At 37.6% G+C, this 23,400-nt stretch overlaps 1 protein-coding gene across 1 annotated transcript in view; it reads left to right on the forward strand.

Moving 5' to 3' along the window:
* Positions 1 to 4,376: 4,376 nt before the first annotated feature.
* The window catches only part of LOC126416901 (succinate dehydrogenase [ubiquinone] iron-sulfur subunit, mitochondrial-like), a 202,479-nt gene continuing 183,455 nt past the window's right edge, over positions 4,377 to 23,400 (forward strand). The window contains exons 1-2 of the mRNA XM_050084785.1: positions 4,377 to 4,508; positions 17,064 to 17,200. Coding sequence (XP_049940742.1) covers positions 4,377 to 4,508; positions 17,064 to 17,200 — 269 coding nt within the window. The remainder of the gene's footprint in view (positions 4,509 to 17,063; positions 17,201 to 23,400) is intronic.

Consider the following 23,400-nt stretch of genomic DNA (forward strand, 5'->3'; position numbering starts at 1 on the left):
TCAGGGCAGAAAGCCGAGTTCCTGTAAAATGGAGCTGACAGTTACAGTTTTTCCCCATTTATAGCTGAAATCAAGTGTTGATTTTGACAATTCAATGAACTGTAGCACTGCTGTTACATGTATAGTAGTGCAATTAATCTATTTTCTCTGAAATTCCTGATACTAAAGCAGTGGTTGTTATTTTTACATGTGGTCAAATTGAAACATATTTACAGCTCATTTTAACAATCAACTGTTCTGTAGTGAGTACTTTTTTGCTTTTCACTGTGAATTCTTGTAGTTCATGGCTTCCACAGGAGTGGAAAAAAGTAACAATTTCACATTCAGAATTAGTTTTCTAATGATTCCACAAGAATATGTGTGAAATGTTGTAGTACACTTTTGTGAAAAAGGACTTTTGTTTTTATGCATAATGTCAGGTATTTACACAAAATAAGTGCATATATATTTTCTGACTTTCACTTAATCCAGTACAGATACTGAAATGATATCAAGATAGGAAGTGTCATATGTTGATTATACTTGTGTAGTGAGCCAGATACTAACAAAATGTCATCTCAAAATCTTAGTCATTTATCAAGTTTTACATGCAATGACCAATATCCATCCTAACTTTCAACTCATGGAAATACCTCTGCAAGGATTTTGAAACAAGTATTGAGATTTTCATCCAGTTGTGAAGTGTTTAGGGTCAAAAGAAGACTTCCCTGTACATATATGAAGGTCATTAATTATGCTGCTAATGCAAAGCACAAGATTTGATCTGTAATGAAAATACACTATAGGTGGAGAATCCTCAGGGATGTGGAATGAGTCAAGAACTACAGTAACAACACACAAATTGTAGACAGTCTTTTATTAACATTAATGTGCCTATCTCTATACTGCAAAGTTATATTCATACCCACAACAGCTAATTAATTAAAATAAAAAGAAAGTTGCTACTTTGAAAAAAGCTGCTGCATCCACAGTTACACTAAATACTTGCTGTTTGCCTCACACTGTTAGCTTAATACTAATTTGATTACACTTGAATTTTTCAAACAAAATAGTTACCTATATCTGCAAAAAACTGTCTCACTTGCAGCGCATTACTATTTACTATATAGCTTTACAAAACACTTTGGTACCTGCCAAGTCACCAACAGAGTTTTCTAATTATTGACTCTAGATCCTCAATCAATAAAAAAGAGTAGCTAATTTAAGTACAGTTTTCTTTTGAATTAGTAGAAACTCTCAATTTGTTGCTTTAAGTTAGATGGGAGCTTGCTGAATACCATACTTTTGCAGCAGAATCCATTACTCCTCTTGGAACATTGGGCAAGACTGCGAAGTGCACATGAAAATGATTTTTATTGCCTTGTATTAAGTACATCATAGTTCAGCTGAAACTTTTTTCATCAGTAAGAAAAACCATTAAGGAGTTTGGGTATTGGGGTGTAAGAATTCCAACAGCCTTAAAAAGCATTTTGTACGGTGTGTGGTTATGTGCTTTACACAGTAATCTTGCTGCTCACTTCTAGTGAATAGACACTACTTACTACATGTGCCAAAACACTTTATTTACTTAAAATGCCTTGCCCCAAAGGATTAATTTACAGCTGTGTGAAAATATACCAACACTAAAACCGAACAACAACAACAATAACACACACACACACACACACACACACACACACACACACACACACACACCAAAGAACATCATTTACATGGACAGCAATGTACACTCTAAATACTTTATACAGACATTAATCAAGCTTCATACCACTGTGTTTGTGTTCATATTATTGTATGTTTCTTGTAGACGAACTGCTCTCTTGGAAGAATAAGCAAACAGCTTTTTTTTAAGAAAAAAGAAACTGGATCATTATCAGTGTCATAACTTCTTTAGGATCTGCAATAGGCTATATTATGTGTGTTAAGGTTGTGGCTTTTTCTGGTGAAGTGTCAGGAGGGTATACATTTCTAGTGGCAACATTTTAACTTCCTGACCTGGTGACAAAATGTTGAACAGAATTCTAAAATCAGCAGTTAACACAAAAGAGAAATGAAAGTACTGATGGTAATAATACATTATCTTAATTAATTGCAGAAAAGCAGCACTTTTGCATAACTTATATCCTTGTACTATGGAAACTTATTACTGTGTCACTTAAAACATTTCTTTCAGAATCAGCATTATTTAATGTAAATTTTTCTGCATTGGAAACTTTGTATGAGAGGGAAGAAGAAAAAAATAGTTCAGCCATCTTAAAAATTAAGGTGATAACACAGTTTTATGGAATAGAAATTTGGAAACTGATATTCTGGATTAAACACTGAAACGAATACAAGGCATTGATTTCTCACTTGTCAGCAACAGAGTTTAAAAAAATACAGAGAAGGTTTTCAGAATGGGACTCAAGTTCATTACTTTATTTTACACAGACAAACTCAAAAACTACAGTTCAGCTGTAGGTGACCTGACTTCTGCAGCTGTAGGTGCCACCATATGTGTATGTAATTCTGTTGTCAAAGCAATCACAAAATCACTGATTAGTAAACAGAACTATTTTTGTGTGAACACTTCTAATTAGAGAATGGTGAAGCTTCTTGCGGTGGTCTCACTTCATCATGTAGCCTTATTTTACAATACTCAAGCAGCACAGCTGTTTTGAGTTTCTGTATGTGATTATCAAGGGAAGGACTGTTTGAAACTTGTTTATTCAGCTGAAGGAAAACATCATCCCTTATGTCATGCAAAGCTGAGGTAACTAATTTCTTAAATAGGGTTTTTCATGTTAAAAACAGACACTTGTCTAATACTTTCTGGCTCATTTTGCACAGATAAACATGATCATTGGATTAATAGATAAGCCATCCCTCTTTTTTCTGTTCAAGATACCGGTGCTACAAATTTTAGAACATTGTGAAATTTGCCAAATGCAGCACTCTAGTTTTTTGTTCAGCTTCACAGCCAAATACAGAGTGAGATATACTGCATGGGATATGTAGACATAGTCATTATTTACTAAAATGGCAGAGCAATCAGGAATAATAGAAGGAACACTCTGAATGTGTACCAGAAATTTCTTGGAAGCTGCTTCATACTGCTGTATTCATATTCTGCTCCTCCACGACTTCTCATAGCATTAAAGAAACACTTCCAGCAGGTCTTGTGTGAGTTTATATGCCAGTACAAAAGTCCTTTATGGTGCAGATATACTTCTAACAGTATCATACACAACTGAAGATGAATATAGACTGTTAATTATACCTATAAAATCTGTTCTTGTTGAGTGAACCAGTTAAGTTCCCTCAGGAGATTCTTTTAACTAAATTGGGAATCTTTTACATGGTTTACATACTGTCATAACTAAGTGGCAACAGTCATAAAATGTATATGCTTATTTTGCCTAAAAACCAGACCTTAGGTTATAATTGGATCGGATTTCCTATAAAAGTATAACTAAACACTTCAGATGTTTTGTTGAGGAATCTGCCAAACTGATATTTTGTGTTCAGCTTCTGTGGAAATAGTGTAGTCAAAGGATCACAGTGCAACGAAAACACTGGAGAACTGTAATTTTGTTGCTTGTAAATAGAACTGTCAGTATGTTTTACCTGGCCACATGTACAAATGATAATCATTGCATTAATATTACAAATTTTGGAGAAATCGGACTAGCTGCACTACTGAAAGTGTGACAGCAATAAGGCAAATTGTTTTCTTGTAAAAATCAGTGCTTGATTTCAGCTATAAATGAGAAAAACTGTAATTGTCAATTCCACTCCACCCAGTTTGTAATAACAGAAACTCAGTGTCCTGCCCCGAGGCATGTGACTTAGATGTTGGTTCCAGTGTAATGACATCACATGTAGTCTGTGTTATTTATGGCCTATGCTTAACAGTAATAAAGAGCTAACGTAGAAGTATTTTCAACATAACTCGAGAAGCTACCTTTTTATATATAGAGCAAGCATTTGTGAAAGGAATGAGTTAAAAAATGTTTCAGACATTAAGAAATGCATTTTTGCAGTAATTTTTGATGTGAGAGGAATGTGACCACTTCCATAATAAAGAATAAAGATAAATCTTATAATCTAGTAGCAATGAATAGATTCCTGATGGACAGTCACTGCGAACAAGTATTTATTGGAAGCTGAAGAGTTTTTAGAGAAGTGTGCATGAACATTATTAGTAATGCATGGTGAAAGAAATGTAAGAGGAATAACATAAAAGAAGGCTCATTGTTAGAAAATTTAATAGAATGTGTGTAAGTTATATCATTAGAAAGAGTGTATGTAAAAAGGTACAAAAGATGGAGTCAGGAAACACATGTTTGGAGTAACTGAGTAGAGTTGATGAGCTATGCAGAAACTTTGTCATTGGGATGCATAAAGATAAGGGCCAGGGGCTGTGTATACTCATAAGGATTTTAATATGGGACATACCTGATTTTTTTGTAGCTATTGGAGAGAAGGGGAGACAAACCCAGGAAATGGACGGTGTAATCCTTGGTCAGGTGAATCCATAGATGGAATGACCTGAACTATTTTCTGTATAGAGGGATTAATAAAGGGACACTTGTGTTGTACAGATGAAATGGTATTTACACCGTATCCACCATAAGTTGAGATGTAAGTGCAGCTCTTACAAAGCTGACTGTTAGTCAGACTGTTAAATTGTTCTCCACAATAGTTAAAGGCTTATAGACTTACGTGGGCAATGATGAGTCTTTGAATTTATGTTCTACATATGTTTGACTTACCACAGATCTGAGATCTGAAGTTGTGGAGAGCAGTACAGGTTAAAATGTCAGTATGTAAATCTATATGGTAAAGATGAACTTAAACATTTTCTGCCTCAATAAATTTGAAAAACTTGTGCTACTGTAATCAGTTAACTGAAAATGAAGTAAATGCACTTACCTTTGAGGAAGATTACTGTAATAGTGATATAGCCTAGTCATACAGGACAAATATCTCTCCTATCTTTATCTATGAAAGTGAAACAGTGTATGTTTAAAGTAATTGGTTGATAGTGCAAGGAAAATCCAATAAAAGGAGAGCAATAAAATGAATAATGACATATACCCCCTGAGGCATAAAATGGAATTTTCTGAAGGGTAAAAACTAAATGATTCGATTCTATTTCAATCACAAAACTAAATTACTTTCAAAAGATCGTAACTATTATCACAATTTTGTAAGATTGTAATATTGATTATATAAGCAATCAGTAATTAATTTTTCTCAAGTAGCAGTGTTAATGCTGTGGACATTAGAGGTTCCTCACATAGTCCACCCGCTACACACGTATGTTGTGCTTTGTACATCACTGATGATAAAAGTGAGACATGTATGTAACAAATGCTAAATATCTCAAGCCAATGTCTTCTTCAAGTTGTAGGCAGTATCTGCAGTAGTCATATACTCGTATTGCTTCATTACTTGCTTTGAAACAGAGCAATGAATTCAGATCATTGTCCATTGTTCATTGAGCTACCACAGACAGACAGGAATATTTCACGTATGAGAAGCCATATGAGCAGGAACTTTAGCAAAGAAAACTTGCTAACAGTTAGTGAGAAGCTAAAGGGGGAAACATGGCTTTTTGATCATTGTAACTCAAGTGATGAAAACTTTGAGAAATTCCTAAATAGTTTACTTGGTGTTTTTAATGAAACATTTTCACCTAGACTCTGCAGCAATAAAATAACAAATAAAGTAAAGTGGGTTACCTAGGGCATAAAATTTCCAGTGTAAGGAAAAGGCAACTGCACAGAGAACTAAAATATAACGAAGATGTTGATTTCATTAAATATGTTAGGCCCCCTAAAAAACCATATTTAAAAGAGTTGTTAGGCAGCAAAACAACTGGCAAATAACAGGATAATTTTAAATCATAAAAATAAGACAAAGGCTGAGTGGTCAGTCATTAAATCTGAGTTAGGCATTAAAACATATTACCAAGAAATTTCAAAAATTGACCTTGAAGGAAATACTATTGTAAATCTAATTCAAATACCAGAGTACTTTAATGAATTCTTTATTAATGTAGCAAAGTCTGATGTAGATGTAACAGATTATCACAACAAAGTAAATCCCTTTGGCGTAGGTGAAAACACTGAAAACTTCACAAAATTCTTAAAAGTTTCTGTGGAGGATGTAGAAAATGCTATTCTAACATTAAAAAACAAAAAATCTGCAGGTTGGGATGGAATACCCACCAAATTTATTGAAGTGGTACACAATAGAATTGCAAACCCACTAGCTCAAATAATAAATCAATGATTTGAAGAGGGTTGCTTCCCAGAGGTACTGAAATATGCTAAAGACAAACCACTCTTCAAGAAGGGATCAAGAGAGATCATGGAAGTTATAGTCCTATCTTGATTCTCCCAGCCCTACCTAAAATATTTGAAAAACTTGCTGTTACTCAAATCCAAAACTTCATTGCAGAATATTCTGTTATTGTAAACAATCAATTTGGTTTTCAGCTGGTGAAAAACACTGTAGATGCAGTAAACAGTTTCATTGATAAAATAAGTACATCATTAGACAAGAGGAATAAGGTGGCAGGAATTTCCTGCGACCTCACAAAGGCATTTGATTCTGTAAACCATGCATTACTTGTTTACAAACTTGAAAATTATGGCATTAGCAGCAGTGCCCTACAATTGTTTAAATCCTACTTATCCAACAGAAAGCAAAGAGTTAACATCTCTTCAAATGGCACATATTATTTTTCTGACTGAAAAAAAAACCTCAGAGTGTTCCAAAATGCTCCATATTAGGCCCAGTCCTATTTCTCTTCTATGTTAATGGCTTACCATTAAATATCAGCTCCCCATCAGTTCTCTTCACAGATGATACTTCTGTGTTAGTTGAAGATCAGGATTCATAAAAACTTCCAAAGTCTGTGATCAGTACCCTCAGTACCTTAGAAACTTAGTTTCAGCTAAGTGGGTTGAATCTACACATATCTAAGACTCACGTGATGCAGTTCAAAACCAAACAGTCAAAATGTGGGCAGATTAAGATTGTACACAACAAACAAGATATAGAAGACGTTGACTCAGTCAAATACTTAGCTTGAAATGTAGATAAAAATTTGAGCTGACAGGCACACATTGAATAACTGGCAAATAAACTGAGCAGCTTTGCATTTACAATGCAAATATTATCAACTGCAACTGACATGGACACACAAAAAGTAGTATATACAAGTTACTTCAAATCCATTATTAAGTATGGTATTGTTTTTTGGGGTGACTCAACAAACATAGTGTGGATACTAAAAATACAGAAAAAAATCATTCGAAATATGTGCAATGCAAATCACAAAGAACCATGTCAACCATTATTTAGTAAACTTAAAATATTAACTCTGCCATTCTTATACATATATGAGATTGTAATATTTTTGTACACCAGACATGAATTATTTGAGGGAAACTATTTTGTCCAGTCACATGATACTAGAAACAAAGAAAATTTTATGCTCCCCACTCACCGCCTCAGACTATATGCCCAGGGATCTCAATACATAGGAATGAAAATTTGTAATAAATTAAAAGGGAGCAAGTTGATGCAGATGAATTTAGGTTCACTTAAAAGAAAGCTATATGAGGTACTGGCACTGAAGTGTTATTACTCAGTAGATGAATTCATGCAGGACAAACTGGAAATTTGAACTGGATACAATGTGTTACACATTCCAAGAAATATTTTTATAGTGTTATTATTTATTGTAGTGCTATTATTTATTAATGTAAAAATCATTGTAACTGTATTATAAATTTTTGAAATGTCTCCTGTACGCAAACCAAATGGATTACAAATGTACGTCATGAGATGAATAAAACACAATTCACACTGCCAGCATGACACAGCAGTAACTACATAATGGCTACTATAGTGCTGTCAACAGTATTATTATTATTATTATTATTATTATTATTATTATTATTATTATTAGAGTGGTTAGACACAAAGCTTTAACATCCTAAAGTCTTCCCATTTCTGCGAATTCAGAAGTAAGGAGTCCTCAAGTGATTTATGAACAGTAAGTATAGTGCACACATCTGAATCTGTTTGGTTTTAAATGGGATTGCAGTGTGCAGGTCAAGCAAGTGCCGCAGCGAAGAGGAGTAATGCAGGGGAAATATGTTTTGTAACAAGAATCTGTCCTCACTGTGGATAGGTTAGCTTTCTTATCTGAGAAGGAGTTGTGGGTAGCATTGGTGATGCACCACAATTTCCTTCATCATTCATTCTAACACCCCTCCCCCTCCTCCTCGTCCCCCACACGCAAACTAGATATAATTCATCTTTCATCATTTTAAAAGTAAAAGTGTTCCAAGAAAAGTCTTTCATTCTACACTTTAGTTAGGTGCTAAAGTTTGCGAAAATGTAGGGGAGGGGGTGGGAACAGACGGCAGGAGGGGGATACTGGCTAATGTCTAATTGCACTCAGGGGTAATGGTCTAAGAGAGGTTGGGAATCACTGTACTACATTATAGCATGCAATAAACAGCTGTGTGGTTGAAAAGCCATATATTAGTATTTTGAATGAAGTGAAATGAAGCTGTTAAAGAGACACATTGTCGTCATTTACCTAAGCAAGCTGAATTACAAGATAGATATTTTTCTAAAATAAAAATGCAAAGGGGAGAGATATACTCTTGTAAACTACATGAAAAGAAGGTTTATGCAAGGAATAATGGGTAAAGAAATCTGCTCATACATATTATTTAAGGAAATAAAAGTGGGTATGGTCTTATGTGACTTTAAGTACAGATAATAATAATAATAATAATAACAATAATAATAATAATTGAGTAGAGGATAAAAGTATTGTTACTTGGTTGACATTTTCCCATGTTATGTGATATTTGTAATTAAACAATGGAAACTTCAGGTTGGAATAATAACAATGTTAGGAATAGAATAGATTGCTACTAACTCTTTGCCTTTACAAATGTCTGCTTGTGTCTGTATATGTGTGGATGGATATGTGTGTGTGTGTGAGTGTATACCTGTCCTTTTTTCCTCCAAAGGTAAGTCTTTCTGCTCCCGGGATTGGAATGACTCCTTACCCTCTTCCTTAAAACCCTCATCATTTCGTCTTTCCCTCTCCTTCCCTCTTTCCTGACGAAGCAACCGTTGGTTGCGAAAGCTTGAATTTTGTGTGTATTTGTGTTTGTTTGTGTGTCTATCAACATGCCAATGCTTTCGTTTGGTAAGTTACATCATCTTTGTTTTTAGATATATTTTTCCCACGTGGAATGTTTCCCTCTATTATATTCACATCAAAAATCTCATCACATCTTTTCGATGGGAAACTCTAGGTCATCCTCCGTACAGCCCCAATCTCGCACCCAGTGACTACCACCTGTTCCTGCACTTGAAGAAACACCTGGGCAGTCAGCGTCTTCAAGATGATGACGAAGTCAAAACAGTAGTGATGCAGCGGTTAACAAGTCAGGCGGCAGACTTCTGTGAGTAGGGTATTCAAAAACTGGTACAACATTATGAAAAGTGCCTCAATATTGATGGAAATTATGTAGAAAAGTAGATTAAGGTACAGGCTTCCATGTAAAAATAAAATTATTGAGATATCTTAGCACATCTTTTTTTTTAATTTCAAAATGGTACTTACTTAAAAACACGCCTCGTAGTAGTTTGGGGGGGGGGGGGGGGTCTGTTTCAGCACCTGCACACTGCAAAAGGTGAAGTAACCTCATGTCACGGTCTAGTGGCACTGCATAACAGGCCACTACAGCAAATAACTTCAAGAACAGCAACCGCAAGATATTTGTAAGGTAAAAGTTTGTACACATGTCAACTGGGCGACAGATCATGCATGGAGTGGAAAACATTATACCAAAACCCCATCCATCACACTACACTTCAAAACATAATTAGCAGGTTTAAATACAAGAAAAGTATGTATTCTCTAGAATTAGTAATTGTATGAAATTCTGTGGTGCTTTTCAGCTGACTTTTAAAGATGGAAACATCAACTGCTTGACTTAATTGAAGATGTAGAAAATGAACTGAAAGAACATGTAGAAGGTAATTAGATTTATAAGGGTACTTGAAAACCTGTCCAAAATGAGCTGCTGGACTGTATGTTGGAAACTTGCCATGAAGTTATTTCAGAAGAAATAAAGCAGATGGAGTTTGCTGCTATAATGGCAGGTGGAGCAGTAGATGTTTCTGAAAAGACATAGTACTAGTTTTGCACCATATGAAAGGTTCTGGGGTTTTTCTGTGCTGAAGGCATAATGCTGATGCTCTAAGACAATGTTTCCCAACCTTTCTGAGGCTATTACCTCTGAGTCATCATCATCATCATCATCGTCATCCTTGTGTTCCTTTCAAGATTATGCTGTTGCCTGTTCCGAACTCACAAACAAAAACATTTCCTTTTTTGTAGGTCTTCCAATATCTCTTTCCTCATTTGGCTTGTAGTTCAGGATATTCTGGGGAATTCTGTTCACGATATTTTTGAATTTTTTCATTCATGCTGAAAATATTTAATTCTTTTCCAATATCTTCGTTTCTAATCATATCTCTCCTTGTGCAGACCTTCATCTTCCTTAGGAACCTCATCTCTGCTGTTTGAATTTTATTTTCTAGTTTTTTTTTGTGGTAACCCAGCTTTCAATTTCATGGGATAATGTCAGAACCACCATTACTCTATAGAGTTTCATGATGGGTTCTTTTTGTACTTATGGGCCTATGCTCTGCTAATGGTGCCACAGACAGCTTGGAATTTATCTATTTTATTTTCAATAACAGGGTACAAATCAAGACCTATAGCACAGCCTAAAAAAAGAGATTTGGGGCACTTGTTCTAAAACTGAGTACAATAAGATATTACCTATTACCCCTTACCACTAACATCATCAACATCAGTGCTTAACTAAATTTTGGAATGAAAAGAAATATTCTGTTCGAACACTATTATTTTTAGAAAGACGAATGATAGTTTCTGCAAGTGTTTTATTATGTCATGAACTAATGATTCTGCTTATTTCTAACAATCTTTTGTTGTAGATTAATGGAACTAACTCCTCTTTAGAAATGAAAGCTAAATGTCCACATTAAGGCTAAGCACTTGTTACAAAATATGCTTCCTCTGCACCACTCCTCTTCCTAGCAACTCTTGCTTTACCCACACTCTACACGCCATATTAAAGCAACTGAATTAAGTTATGTGTGCTACTTCATTGCTGGACTCCTTACTTCTGAACTGGTTGAAATTGAAGGACCTTTGGCTGCCAAAGCTTCATGTCTCATTACTACTGCTAATGACTGTAAAACTGTGAAGGCCCTGCAGCAATTTAGTAACCATTACATAGTTACGTTTGTTGTGTGCCCTCAATTAGATGGATTATCTGTTGGCAAATGAGTAATCAAGCAATTTATGGTTCATTGAGGGAACGACCTAGAACTCAGAGAATGCATTTTGATGTGATATTAAAGTATATTTGATGCATACATCTCAATTTTGCTGTCACAGATGCAAGACACAAAGTAAAAAAATTGTGTGTAAAAAGTAGACTATGTGAGTAGAAGATGTTCATACATTTGTTTCATAATCTTTAACCTCAACCAAATAGTGTAGTGGGTTAGCGCACATGTGTGAAACAAAGATAAGGACTAGTAACTTAGTAATCAATATTACAGTCTTATGAAATAGTGACAATAATAATGATCTTTAAAAAAAACCATAGTTTCATAACCGTAACACAATCAAATTCTTTCATTTTACCCCTTAGAGAGTTTCATTTTACCCCTCAGGGAATAATAACGCCCAGGTTGAGAACCACTGCTCTAAGAACATGTATTTTGATTGTTGTAGATCCTTTGTTCAAAGATACACGAAAAAATTATCGCACAAATGTACTATGGGGCAAGTGTAATGAGTGGTTGTAAAGGTGGCCTGTAGACAAAAATTAAAAATTGTATCCTAATGCTCATTATGTGCATCATTATGTGCATGAATTAAATTTAACAATGGAACATGCTAATCAGTTGGCTGGGGGTGTTCTTTTTAAGTTTGTTACATTTTTTAGCTTTCTTTTCAAGGTTGGCAGAACAACATAGCACGTCAGAGGCATTGGTGGCTTGAAGTCCTTTTGGGACAGCTAAATGGTGGAATTTTAAGTCATGGACCACAAATGTGGTGTGTGAAAATAAATTCTTGCTGCAGGAATGTTTATTGATGCTGGAAAACTCATCATCTGACCAAACTAGTTGTCAAGCAGTTGGTCTTCTTTCAGTCTACAAGGTGAAGAATTCCTCTTTTGGATAGCTTTCTTCCAAAAAGTAATACCTCATATGCATATCATATACAGTCATTTGCAGACAAGGTTGGTCAATGCTGCAATAGTAAAAAATTCAGTTTCATGTTTCATAATGGGTTTTTAATAATTTAAAAGTTTCAAACAATGCCAGTAATAATGCAGTCACTGTGACAGCCATCTCTCAGAGAAAGCTCCAGAAGGTAAGTCTTTGCCAATGTTACAATGCAAAAGAAGTCTACATTGGGATTAACCCATTATTGTTTGCAAACCCTAGATCATCTACACGCAGCAATGCTGTTGGGTTTCTCAAAGAAAGATACTCAATATATTTACCAGAGAGAGAGAGAGAACTTAACATTGCTGTCCAGGCTTACACCATATTGGAGAAATAAAGGTTCAAGAATCAAGACTTTTATTCATCGTAGATCATTTTACAATGATATTGGCTTCATCATGCAGGATGTAGTAGTACATATATAATAATAAAATAAACTAGTGTCAGTACATTATAGAATACATTTTAAGCATGGCAGTGTACCAAATTACACCAAGATAATTTCTAAAACTTAATGCAATAAGCTATACTATAATCTAATATAATATAGTATTGTATTGTGTATTGTACACACAATGTAATTACACATGATTAACCACAGCACGCAATAATATGTTTAACTACAGACAACTTTGAAATGCTAATATCCTCCTCAGGCATCTCAAAGAATTCTTTAATGTCATAGAATGGATGATCTGACAGCCAGCTGTACCACTTAATTAAAAAAAAAATATATATCCATAGACTGAACATGAATGGGTTGTTTATTGAACATTTTGAATGGGTTTACTTCGTGGAAATTTCCTGTTCTTGCTAATCTGTAGCATGGTATATCTAAATTACCCTTAGCCCTGGTGTTGTGTTCATGAATTTCCCTCTGGCAAGACAGAGCTGTTGGGATTGTACCAAGACCAGACTTCAGGAATATTTATGGAGCTGTATCACTTTTCCAGTTCATTTCAAACAACTATCTGCAGAACACCTTCTCCCAGACAACAAAATTTCTGAAAATAGGAATGACCACAATGATGGCAACTTCTGAACCTTTAAGATGTTTTTCACCTGTGAAGAGGACCCAGAGCTTTCTCCAGAATAGCTTGTCAAAGCAACAAGTTAATTCCCTTCCAATGCTCTGCACTGAGAAGAATATGGTAGCTAGTGTTGAGGTTTTCAACCCCAAACTTATAGATAAATTCTGCAGCAGAAAACAGTGATGTATGGACTTCATTTTTCATCATTGAGTGAATACTTCTTCTTATTGCAATACAGGGTGGTGCAGGGAAATGGGAAATTTTGAAATAACGTCATTTCCATGAATAAATTCATAAAACTAGTAATTTATTAATGAAAGTGAATGCATTCAGTATGTCATTATTCAGTATGTCTTTACAATCAAAATATCCAAAAGTGTCTCTTTACTTTTTAAAGATGACATCGGAAAGATGTGTTCCCATTCGGCATTCACACTCTAACAGCGTGTTATGAAAACTCTGGAATGTGCGGTGTAGCAAATCTTGGGGAATGGCAGTTTTCAATGTTCTCCTTCAGTTCATGGGTTGTTGAAGGACGTGTATGGTACACCTTGCCTTTAAGATATCCTCACAGGAAGAAGTCGCACACACTAATTTCAGGGGATCTCGCAGGCCATGCAATGTCACCGTTACGTGAAATAATGCGTCTTCCAAACAATTGACGAACTGCTGCCATTGATTGTCGAGCAGTGTGTGATGTGGCTCCATCCTGCTGAAACAACATGTTTTCGACGTTAAGGTTAAGCTCGTACAGTCTCGGTGTAAAGAATGTTTGAAGCATTTCAATATATCGAGCATATGTTACTGTCACTGCACTACCATCCTCACGTTCAAAAAAATAAGGACCAATAACACCATGACATGATACAGCACACCATATTGTGACCTTGGCGCTATGTAGTGGTCACTGGTGAAATTCACAAGGATTTCCTGTGCCCAGTAACGAAAATTCTGTTTGTTCACGAATCTGTTCAGGTGGAAATGGGCTTCGTCTGATATCCATAAGTTACCAAGGAAATTCGCGTCCTTGTTGATTTTAGCCAATATCTGGCTACTAAACTCCATACGTGACGCTGGGTCTCGTTCATGTAAGTGTTGCACAATCTGCAACTTATCGGATGGAAGTCTAATTCATGTAGTATTCTTTGTAAGCTTCGTCGCTTAATCCCTAGTGAAGATGCATGCTGTCGAACAGAGCTCGATTGCAGCTCTAGCAGCTGCAATGTTCTCTGGGGTACGTACCGTTGGAATGCCACCTGGAGGTTTCTTTTTCAAGGCAGATCCTGTTTCTTCAAAATTACGCACCCATGTTGTAATCGCATTCGCAGGTGGGACACGTCCATGACGTCCAAGCTGGTAATGCTGTTGAAATGTTCTCTGCGCGGCAGTCGCACTATCACCATTTTTGTAAAACGCTCTCACAGCTACTGCACATTCCGCACCAGTCCAATTCTCCATGATTACAAATGGCAATGCGTTCACATCAGTTGTGCAAAGTTTCGAACTTCTGCCGGTGCTACAGTGCTGCCAACAGTAATGTTCAAAATTTCCTGTTCCCATGCACCACGCTGTATATATTTCGTGAATCTGTTTTCTGTTTATTTTTGTAATATTATAGCACACTGGTAAAATTTTGCATGAGCCACCATTGATTTATTCATTATTTTTTCATGAAAGACCTATTGTGTTTTGTATGCTTCCCATACTTTAGCTTTCAGCCATTGTGACTGACACTCTTTTTATATATGTTTCTATTGATCATGGAACAATTTTTAATTTCTGTCTGTGCATATTAGGGAATTATGCCAAAATATAACCACCTTTTATTAGTCAGTTTTAGATTCATTCTTGAGTTCTTCTAATTTGAACACTGTGATGTAATTGTCCACTGCAGCAAGCTGCTTTAAGGGTACTTCTTTGGCATTTTTAATCTGTTCTGAACCTGCAAATTCACACAGCCCATTCCAGTGGATACTCCGTACCGGTGCTGTGCCCTGCATGCATTTGCAGCCTTGAAAGCAATATTAACATCTGTCCACTGAAGAGGAAAACTGCGCCACATAGTTAATTTCAAGAAATCTCCTTACTCATGTCTGTACATAGTTTTAGGAAATAATGAATTTTGTCATTGAACATTGTGAGTGACTATGTTTTTAACATTGTATTGCTATTCAACACAAACACAAAATTTTTAAAAATGTTTTTAAGCATTTTGTGATTGTGTCAAGTGAAAATTAAATGTTGACAATATCATTAATAAAATTCACGGAAAGCAAAATGTCATTATTTCAAAAAACTTCTTAACCCTTATTTTCCTTTTTCAACAGAGTTGTCTAATAGATGAACCCACTTTGTCCAACATTTTTCAGTGAGTACAATCCATCCCTGAATTTATTGATTTATTTTTTATCAGTTTAGGAGCAGGTGGAAGTTGGAGTGTGCCACAGCAGATAAAAGATCGATTTTGTCAACAACTATTCTTCACATTACTGACGGTACTCATTGCCAAAGAACCTGTTGTGGGCCGTTGCAGTGCCCTAATGGAAGATTTTTTTTCTTTTTGCAGTTCAAGCCTCTTCTCATGTAACTTATTTCTGCCCCTTTCCACTAGTGTGCAGTAGATCAGGAGCTGCATAGTGTTTGCCAGCTACTGGCTTGCTGTGTACAAAATAATAAGTCAGAAGAACCTCTGTATGTTTCAGAGAACACTGCCTGTAAACTTTGCATCAGGTAAATTAACTTTACCTTTTCTGAGGTAAGGAAACTGGCTTTGATGCTATGCTTTGATTGCTTTTTCATTTTTGGCTACAGTACACAAATTGGGTGAATTCTCGTCAATATGATTGCCAAGAGAATCACATTTACTTTTAGCCAGAATTTAAAAATTGTATTACCAACACAGTGATTTTGCATTGTATATTCTGATGCAGTATTTCATATGTCATTAATGGCAGGTCATCGAACATCATATTATGCACTTTCTCAAAGTTTTCATGTGTGACTGCATTTGAGGGTGGTCCTTCATATTGATCATCTTGAAGAGAAGTATGATCATGTTTCATTTCAGCCACCAATTTCTCAATTGTTGGAAATAGGAAGCATATACCTGTAACCTGTAAATCTGTAACAATTTTGCAACATTTTGTGTTGGTGATAAACTATCCAAAAACAAAAAATTTTCAGGTGGCAATGTATTGTATTTGAATGAATCAAATACAACATTACATGCTTAAAACCCACATTAAGAAAACTGTTTCACAGATCAAATTTACTGCTGACTTACATTATTATGTAACCCATACTAATGCAATGAGCACAAAATTTCTATGTTGTTAGTGCCTTCTGTTTACCAGCACGAGAACATTTTACTTGTCACTCATAGATAAATTAAATTCTGATGTCTTTGTGGTTTAGTTGTTTTCACTTAAGATCTTCTTCTCCCCCAAGTGGCATTTAATTTTTCTTGTGTACATCATTTCACCAGTCTAGATGACAGACCTCCCAATATTTATGCCTGGTGTTTCTTTATGAATAAAATTTTCTTCCTTTTTTTCTTTTTTAGTTGTAGTTTTTCTGTATATCTTCTGCTACGTAGGTCAAAGTACATTATTTGTTATTTTTAATATTATCTATGATGGCTCTTTACTACTCATTACACACACCAATGAACAGGTGCAGCAGGCAATATATTCATCAACAAAAGCTGCTGTAAAGGGGCCCCGTATTAAGAAATTCTCTATATACCGGTGGAATCCTGCAACACCTGAGGTTAAGCCACATTTGCAGCATTTTGAAGTTGATCTGACTTGGTAAGTTTTGTCATTGATTGAACTATTCATTGTTTTGTTTGCTTTTTAACCTGCTGAACCATGTAAACATGACATATGTATTGTTCCCCTACAATATGTAGGCAGTAAAGAAAAGAAACTGTACTCTGTTGTTTTTGTTTGTTTATTTAATTTAACTGTTATCCAGTTTCACATCAGTGTCATTGATACAAAGTCATACAAGAAATTGTATCATACACACAACTAACTGAATGCACACAAAACAAAATAATGAAATCTAGAACCCTAAAATACTAAAGCATAATAATGCTAAAACAACAACAATAAGACTAAAATTACAGTATAAGTAAGAATAAGTATACCTTATGAAACTGTTGCTCTGCATATCAGAAGTATTCAGTAAAAGCCACAGTGATGAGAAAGCATTGATTAATGACTGCATGGAATAACATTTTTTTCCCCATTAACTCATTTTTCTCCTTATCATTGGAGTTTGACCATTGTATTCCATCAAATCACTGATGACGTGGGAAATACTTCATACTAGTTTGGTTAATGACAAGTAAATATTATTTCATGCAACATTATCAATGCTGTTTCTTCCTGGTGCTCCAGAATAATGCTGAAGATTATATGGGTAGATCAAGTAAGTAATGAGGAGGTACTGAATTGAATGAGGGCTGAAGGAAATTTATGGTCCAACTAGACTCGTTGAACAAACAATGGAGTGTCCAAGTTGGAATATCAACATTATGAAGAGGATGGATTGCTACTCACTGTAAAGATGACACATTGAGTTGCAGACGGGTACAATAAAAAGACTGTTACACATTGAGCCTTTGGTAAAAGCCTTCTTCAGAAAGGAAAACGCAACAACATTCATAGAAGCGAGCACACATCATGCACACATGGCTGATATCTCTGCCCAGAAGGCAACTGTCTTGCATCGGGCAGAAGGAGCATTCTGGAGTGAAGTGGCAAAGGGCTAGGGATAGCAGGGTATAGGTGGTGGGGGAGGAGTCAGTGCAGCTTAGCAGACTGTACAGGGACTAGGTGGCAGGACAAGGCTGAATATCACGGGGCAGAGAGGGCAGAAAATGTCAGGTGAAGGGTGTGGGGACAGTGGGTTACCATAGGGTGAGGCTGGTATGATTGTTGGAACAAAGAATGTGTGTGTAAGGAAAAGTGCCATCTGCACAGTTCAGGTAAGCTGGTGGTGGAGAGAAGGATCCAGATGGCCCGGGTTGTTAAGCAGCCATTGAAATCAAGCATGATATGTTTAGCTTCATGTTGTGCCACAGGGTGGTCCTCTTTGCTCTTGTTCACAGTTTGGCAGTGGCCATTCAACCTGGTTGGTATTCAACCATGTCATATATAAGCTCTGCTGCAATCAATGCACAGCTTTTAATACCAATATTAAAAGCTGTGCATTGATTGCAGCAGAGGTTGTATATGATATGGTTGCTTTCATAGATGGCCTGGCCCCTAATGGGGGTTGGAGTAGGAAGTGCTGGGTAGGTGGATTGGGCAGATCTTGCATCTGGGTCTTTCACAGGTATATGATCCCTGTGGCAAGGGATGGGACTGGGGGTGGCATAGGGATGGATTACAGTGCAGTGGAGGTTGGGTAGAGGTTTGATCACAACTTAATGAGTGGTGGGAAGGATTTTGAGTAGGATATCACAGGGTGACCCATACTCAAATCCATTACAGAGGATGATATTAGGTGATGAAAGGGGCACTCCTTTGTGGTGAGTTGCGGGGTTGATGCGAGGATTGGGGATCTGTGGGGATATGGTATGGAAAATCTGTTTGTGGACAAGGTCTGAGATTAGTGCCTGTCTGTGAGGGCGTTTGTGAGACCTTCAGCATACTGGACAAGAGAGTTCTTGTCACTGCAGGTACTCTGTCCCTGGGTAGCCAGGCCATATGGGAGACATTTTTTTGTGGGGAGGGACGGCAGCTGTCAAAATTCAGGCTTTAAGGAGGGATTTGAGGTTATGTTGGACTTCTGGAATGGGATCACTGAGGCAGAATTTATAGATGGAGTCAGACAACTGGCAGAGACTTTCTGCCAGGCAATCAGCGCAGTTCATAATGACAATTGTGGAACTTTTATCTGCATGTACGATGATTCTGTGAAGGTCTATTTTGAGGCTGTCCTTTCCTCTGCTGAAAGTTTGGTTTCCTAACAAGAGGCCTGGGGAAAGGTGGTGAGGCCAAGTTGGAGGTAAGCAATAAGATGAGCAGGGGTGGTTAGGTGGGAGGGGGAGGATCACAGTTAAATGGTGGTATGAAGTGGGATGTTTCCATTGCAGGGATTAGGAGAAGGAACATAAGTCTTTGGCAGGTCCAGTGTGGTTAAATTTGGGTGTGGGGGTGAAGGTGAGGTCTCTGGATAGGACTGAAACTTCTGTGTGGCTGAAAATTTTGGTGTAAAGGTTGTTTCAGCTCTGGATTTAGTGGAGTGTTGGCAGGGAGTTTTGGGCGATTTGGAAAGTTGAAAAGATCAGTTAGGTAGGGTCTGGGTGCTATCAGGGGTTGATGAGGAGGGACACTGGATAGGACAAGGATTCGATACTGGGGCCCCAAGGTGACAGTAGGATTTCAGTAGCTGGATAACTGAAGCCCCTATTACACGTTGTGCCTAAACCGTACATGTCTGCACCAGCGCCCCAAGCGGGCATATCTGTAACTACATACTGGTTCACGTAGACCTATTACACCAGCCACGTGGCATATACGTGGTACACATGCGCATTAGGCAGCAGTAATGTGTGAAATGCAAACAGAACTGTTTAATCTCTTGTAAAGTTGTTCGTTCTACCACGCGAAACATAATGGGCACCATGTGACATATTGGAACATCATTCGTTCAAAATATTTATGTGAGCTTCAGGTTCCTATTTCATAAGAAGTTTTTTTTTTTTTCACTATTTATTAAGTGATTGTTATTCTCTTATGTAGGCTACTACTGTTTGAGTTACAGACACAACAGTTAGTTTTATATTACAACACTTGGTCACGCAGGTATAAGTATATATACATTTACATTTATACACCAGTTTGCACAGAGAAGCCACTTGTTTTTGGAGCTATTGCTCTGGCAGTGGCAGTAAATCTTCGGATTGGGGCTCAGCGACGACAAAGACAAAAAGCCAGACATTGTTGAGTTCGACCCTGGCTGAAAAGAAGGATCGAAGGTAGGGGATTATATACACTGCTTATGAAAGAATTGAGGCCCAAAGATCTGCAAGAATTTCAGAACTTCATGAGAATGGGCATGGCTTGTTTTGGGAAGCTGCTGTTTATGATATGGGATGGATTTAGCAAGTATGACACAGTCATGAGGGAGGCTATCTCACAGTCTTGAAAGTAAGAATTAAATCATATGTTTTTACGTTTTGAGATCATACAAGCCTAAATCACTGATAAAATACTGCTAAACACCCTGTTATTTGCAGGCTGGTTGTAACATTACGTTTTCCGGCAAATGGGGCTTTTAGCCACAGAATAGCGCAGCCCACCATTTCAAAAGTTGTTGTGGATGTATGCACTGCAATTTGCAGCACTCAAAGGGACCAATACTTAAAGGTGTATTTGTGCTATTTTTTCAAGTTGAGAAAAAAAAAAAAAAAAAAAAAAAAAAAAAAATATATATATATATATATATATATATGTCTAAAAAGAAAGATGATGAAACTTACCAAACAAAAGCGCTGGCAGGTCGATAGACACACAAACAAACACAAACATACACACAAAATTCTAGCTTTCGCAACCAATGGTTGCCTCGTCAGGAAAGAGGGAAGGAGAAGGAAAGACAAAAGGATATGGGTTTTAAGGGAGAGGGTAAGGAGTCATTCCAATCCCGGGAGCGGAAAGACTTACCTTAGGGGGAAAAAAGGACAGGTATACACTCGCACACACACACATATCCATCCACACATACACAGACACAAGCAGACATCGACCTGCCAGCGCTTTTGTTTGGTAAGTTTCATCATCTTTCTTTTTAGACATATTTTTCCCACGTGGAATGTTTCCCTCTATTATATATATATATATATATATATATATATATATATATATATATATATATATATATATATATATATATATATATGATGTGACTTACCATACGAAAGCGCTGGCAGGTCGATAGAAATACAGACAGACACATACATACACACAAAATTCAAGCTTTCGCAACAAACTGTTGCCTCATCAGGAAAGAGGGAAGGAGAGGGAAACACGAAAGGAAGTGGGTTTTAAGGGAGAGGGTAAGGAGTCATTCAAATCCCGGGAGCGGAAAGACTTACCTTAGGGGGAAAAAAGGACAGGTATACACTCGCACACACACTCATATCCATCCACACATATACAGACACAAGCAGACATATTTAAAGACAAAGAGTTTGGGCAGAGATGTCAGTCGAGGCGGAAGTGCAGAGGCAAAGATGATGTTGAATGACAGGTCCTCGCTGCGATGGAGCATTTCCTTTCACGCCGATCACCTGCCACCCTACCAAAAACCTCTTTCCTCATCACCTTAGCCAGCTTCATCCTGACCCACAACTTCTTCACTTTTGAAGGCCAGACATACCAACAATTAAAGGGAACAGCTGTGGGTACCAGGATGGCCCCATCGTACGCCAACCTATTCATGGGTCGCTTAGAGGAAGCCTTCTTGGTTACCCAGGCCTGCCAACCCAAAGTTTGGTACAGATTTATTGATGACATCTTCATGATCTGGACTCACAGTGAAGAAGAACTCCAGGATTTCCTCTCCAACCTCAACTCCTTTGGTTCCATCAGATTCACCTGGTCCTACTCCAAATCCCATGCCACTTCCCTTGACGTTGACCTCCACCTGTCCAATGGCCAGCTTCACACGTCCGTCCACATCAAACCCACCAACAAGCAACAGTACCTCCATTATGACAGCTGCCACCCATTCCACATCAAACGGTCTCTTCCCTACAGCCTAGGTCTTCGTGGCAAACGAATCTGCTCCAGTCCGGAATCCCTGAACCATTACACCAACAACCTGACAACAGCTTTCGCATCCCGCAACTACCCTCCTGACCTGGTACAGAAGCAAATAATCAGAGCCACTTCCTCATCCCCTCAAACCCAGAATCCCCCACAGAAGAACCACGAAAGTGCCCCACTTGTGACAGGATACTTTCCGGGACTGGACCAGACTCTGAATGTGGCTCTCCAGCAGGGATACGACTTCCTCAAATCCTGCCCTGAAATGAGATCCATCCTTCATGAAATCCTCCCCACTCCACCAAGAGTGTCTTTCCGCCGTCCACCTAACCTTCGTAACCTGTTAGTTCATCCCTATGAAACCTCCCATGCACCCTCCTACCACCACCTACTCCAGTCCTGTAACCCGGAAGGTGTACACGATCAAAGGCAGAGCCACGTGTGAAAGCACCCACTTGATTTACCAACTGACCTGCCTGCCCTGTGAAGCTTTCTATGTGGGAATGACCAGCAACAAACTGTCCATTCGCATGAATGGACACAGGCAGACAGTGTTTGTTGGTAATGAGGCTCACCCTGTGGCTAAACATGCCTTGGTGCATGGCCAGCACATCTTGGCACAGTGTTACACCGTCCGGGTTATCTGGATACTTCCCACCAACACCAACCTATCCAAACTCCGGAGATGGGAACTTGCTCTTCAGTATATCCTCACTTCCCGTTACCCACCAGGCCTCAATCTCTGCTAATTTCAAGTTGCCGCCACTCATACGTTACCTGTCATTCAACCACATCTTTGCCTCTGCACTTCAGCCTCGACTGACATCTCTGCCCAAACTCTTTGTCTTTAAATATGTCTGCTTGTGTCTGTCTATGTGTGGATGGATATGTGTGTGTGTGCGAGTGTATACCTGTCCTTTTTCCCCCCTAAGGTAAGTCTTTCCGCTCCCGGGATTGGAATGACTCCTTACCCTCTCCCTTAAAAACCACTTCTTTTCGTGTTTCCCACTCCTTCCCTCTTTCCTTAAAAACCACTTCCTTTCGTGTTTCCCACTCCTTCCCTCTTTCGTGATGAGCAACGGTTTGTTGCGAAAGCTTGAATTTTGTGTGTATGTATGTGTCTGTTAGTGTTTCTATCGACCTGCCAGCGCTTTTGTATGGTAAGTCACATCATCTTTGTTTTTAAATATATTTTTCCCTCGTAGAATGTTTCCCTCTATTATATA

This window comes from Schistocerca serialis, chromosome 8 (assembly GCF_023864345.2).
Source record: "Schistocerca serialis cubense isolate TAMUIC-IGC-003099 chromosome 8, iqSchSeri2.2, whole genome shotgun sequence".
NCBI lineage: Eukaryota > Metazoa > Arthropoda > Insecta > Orthoptera > Acrididae > Schistocerca > Schistocerca serialis.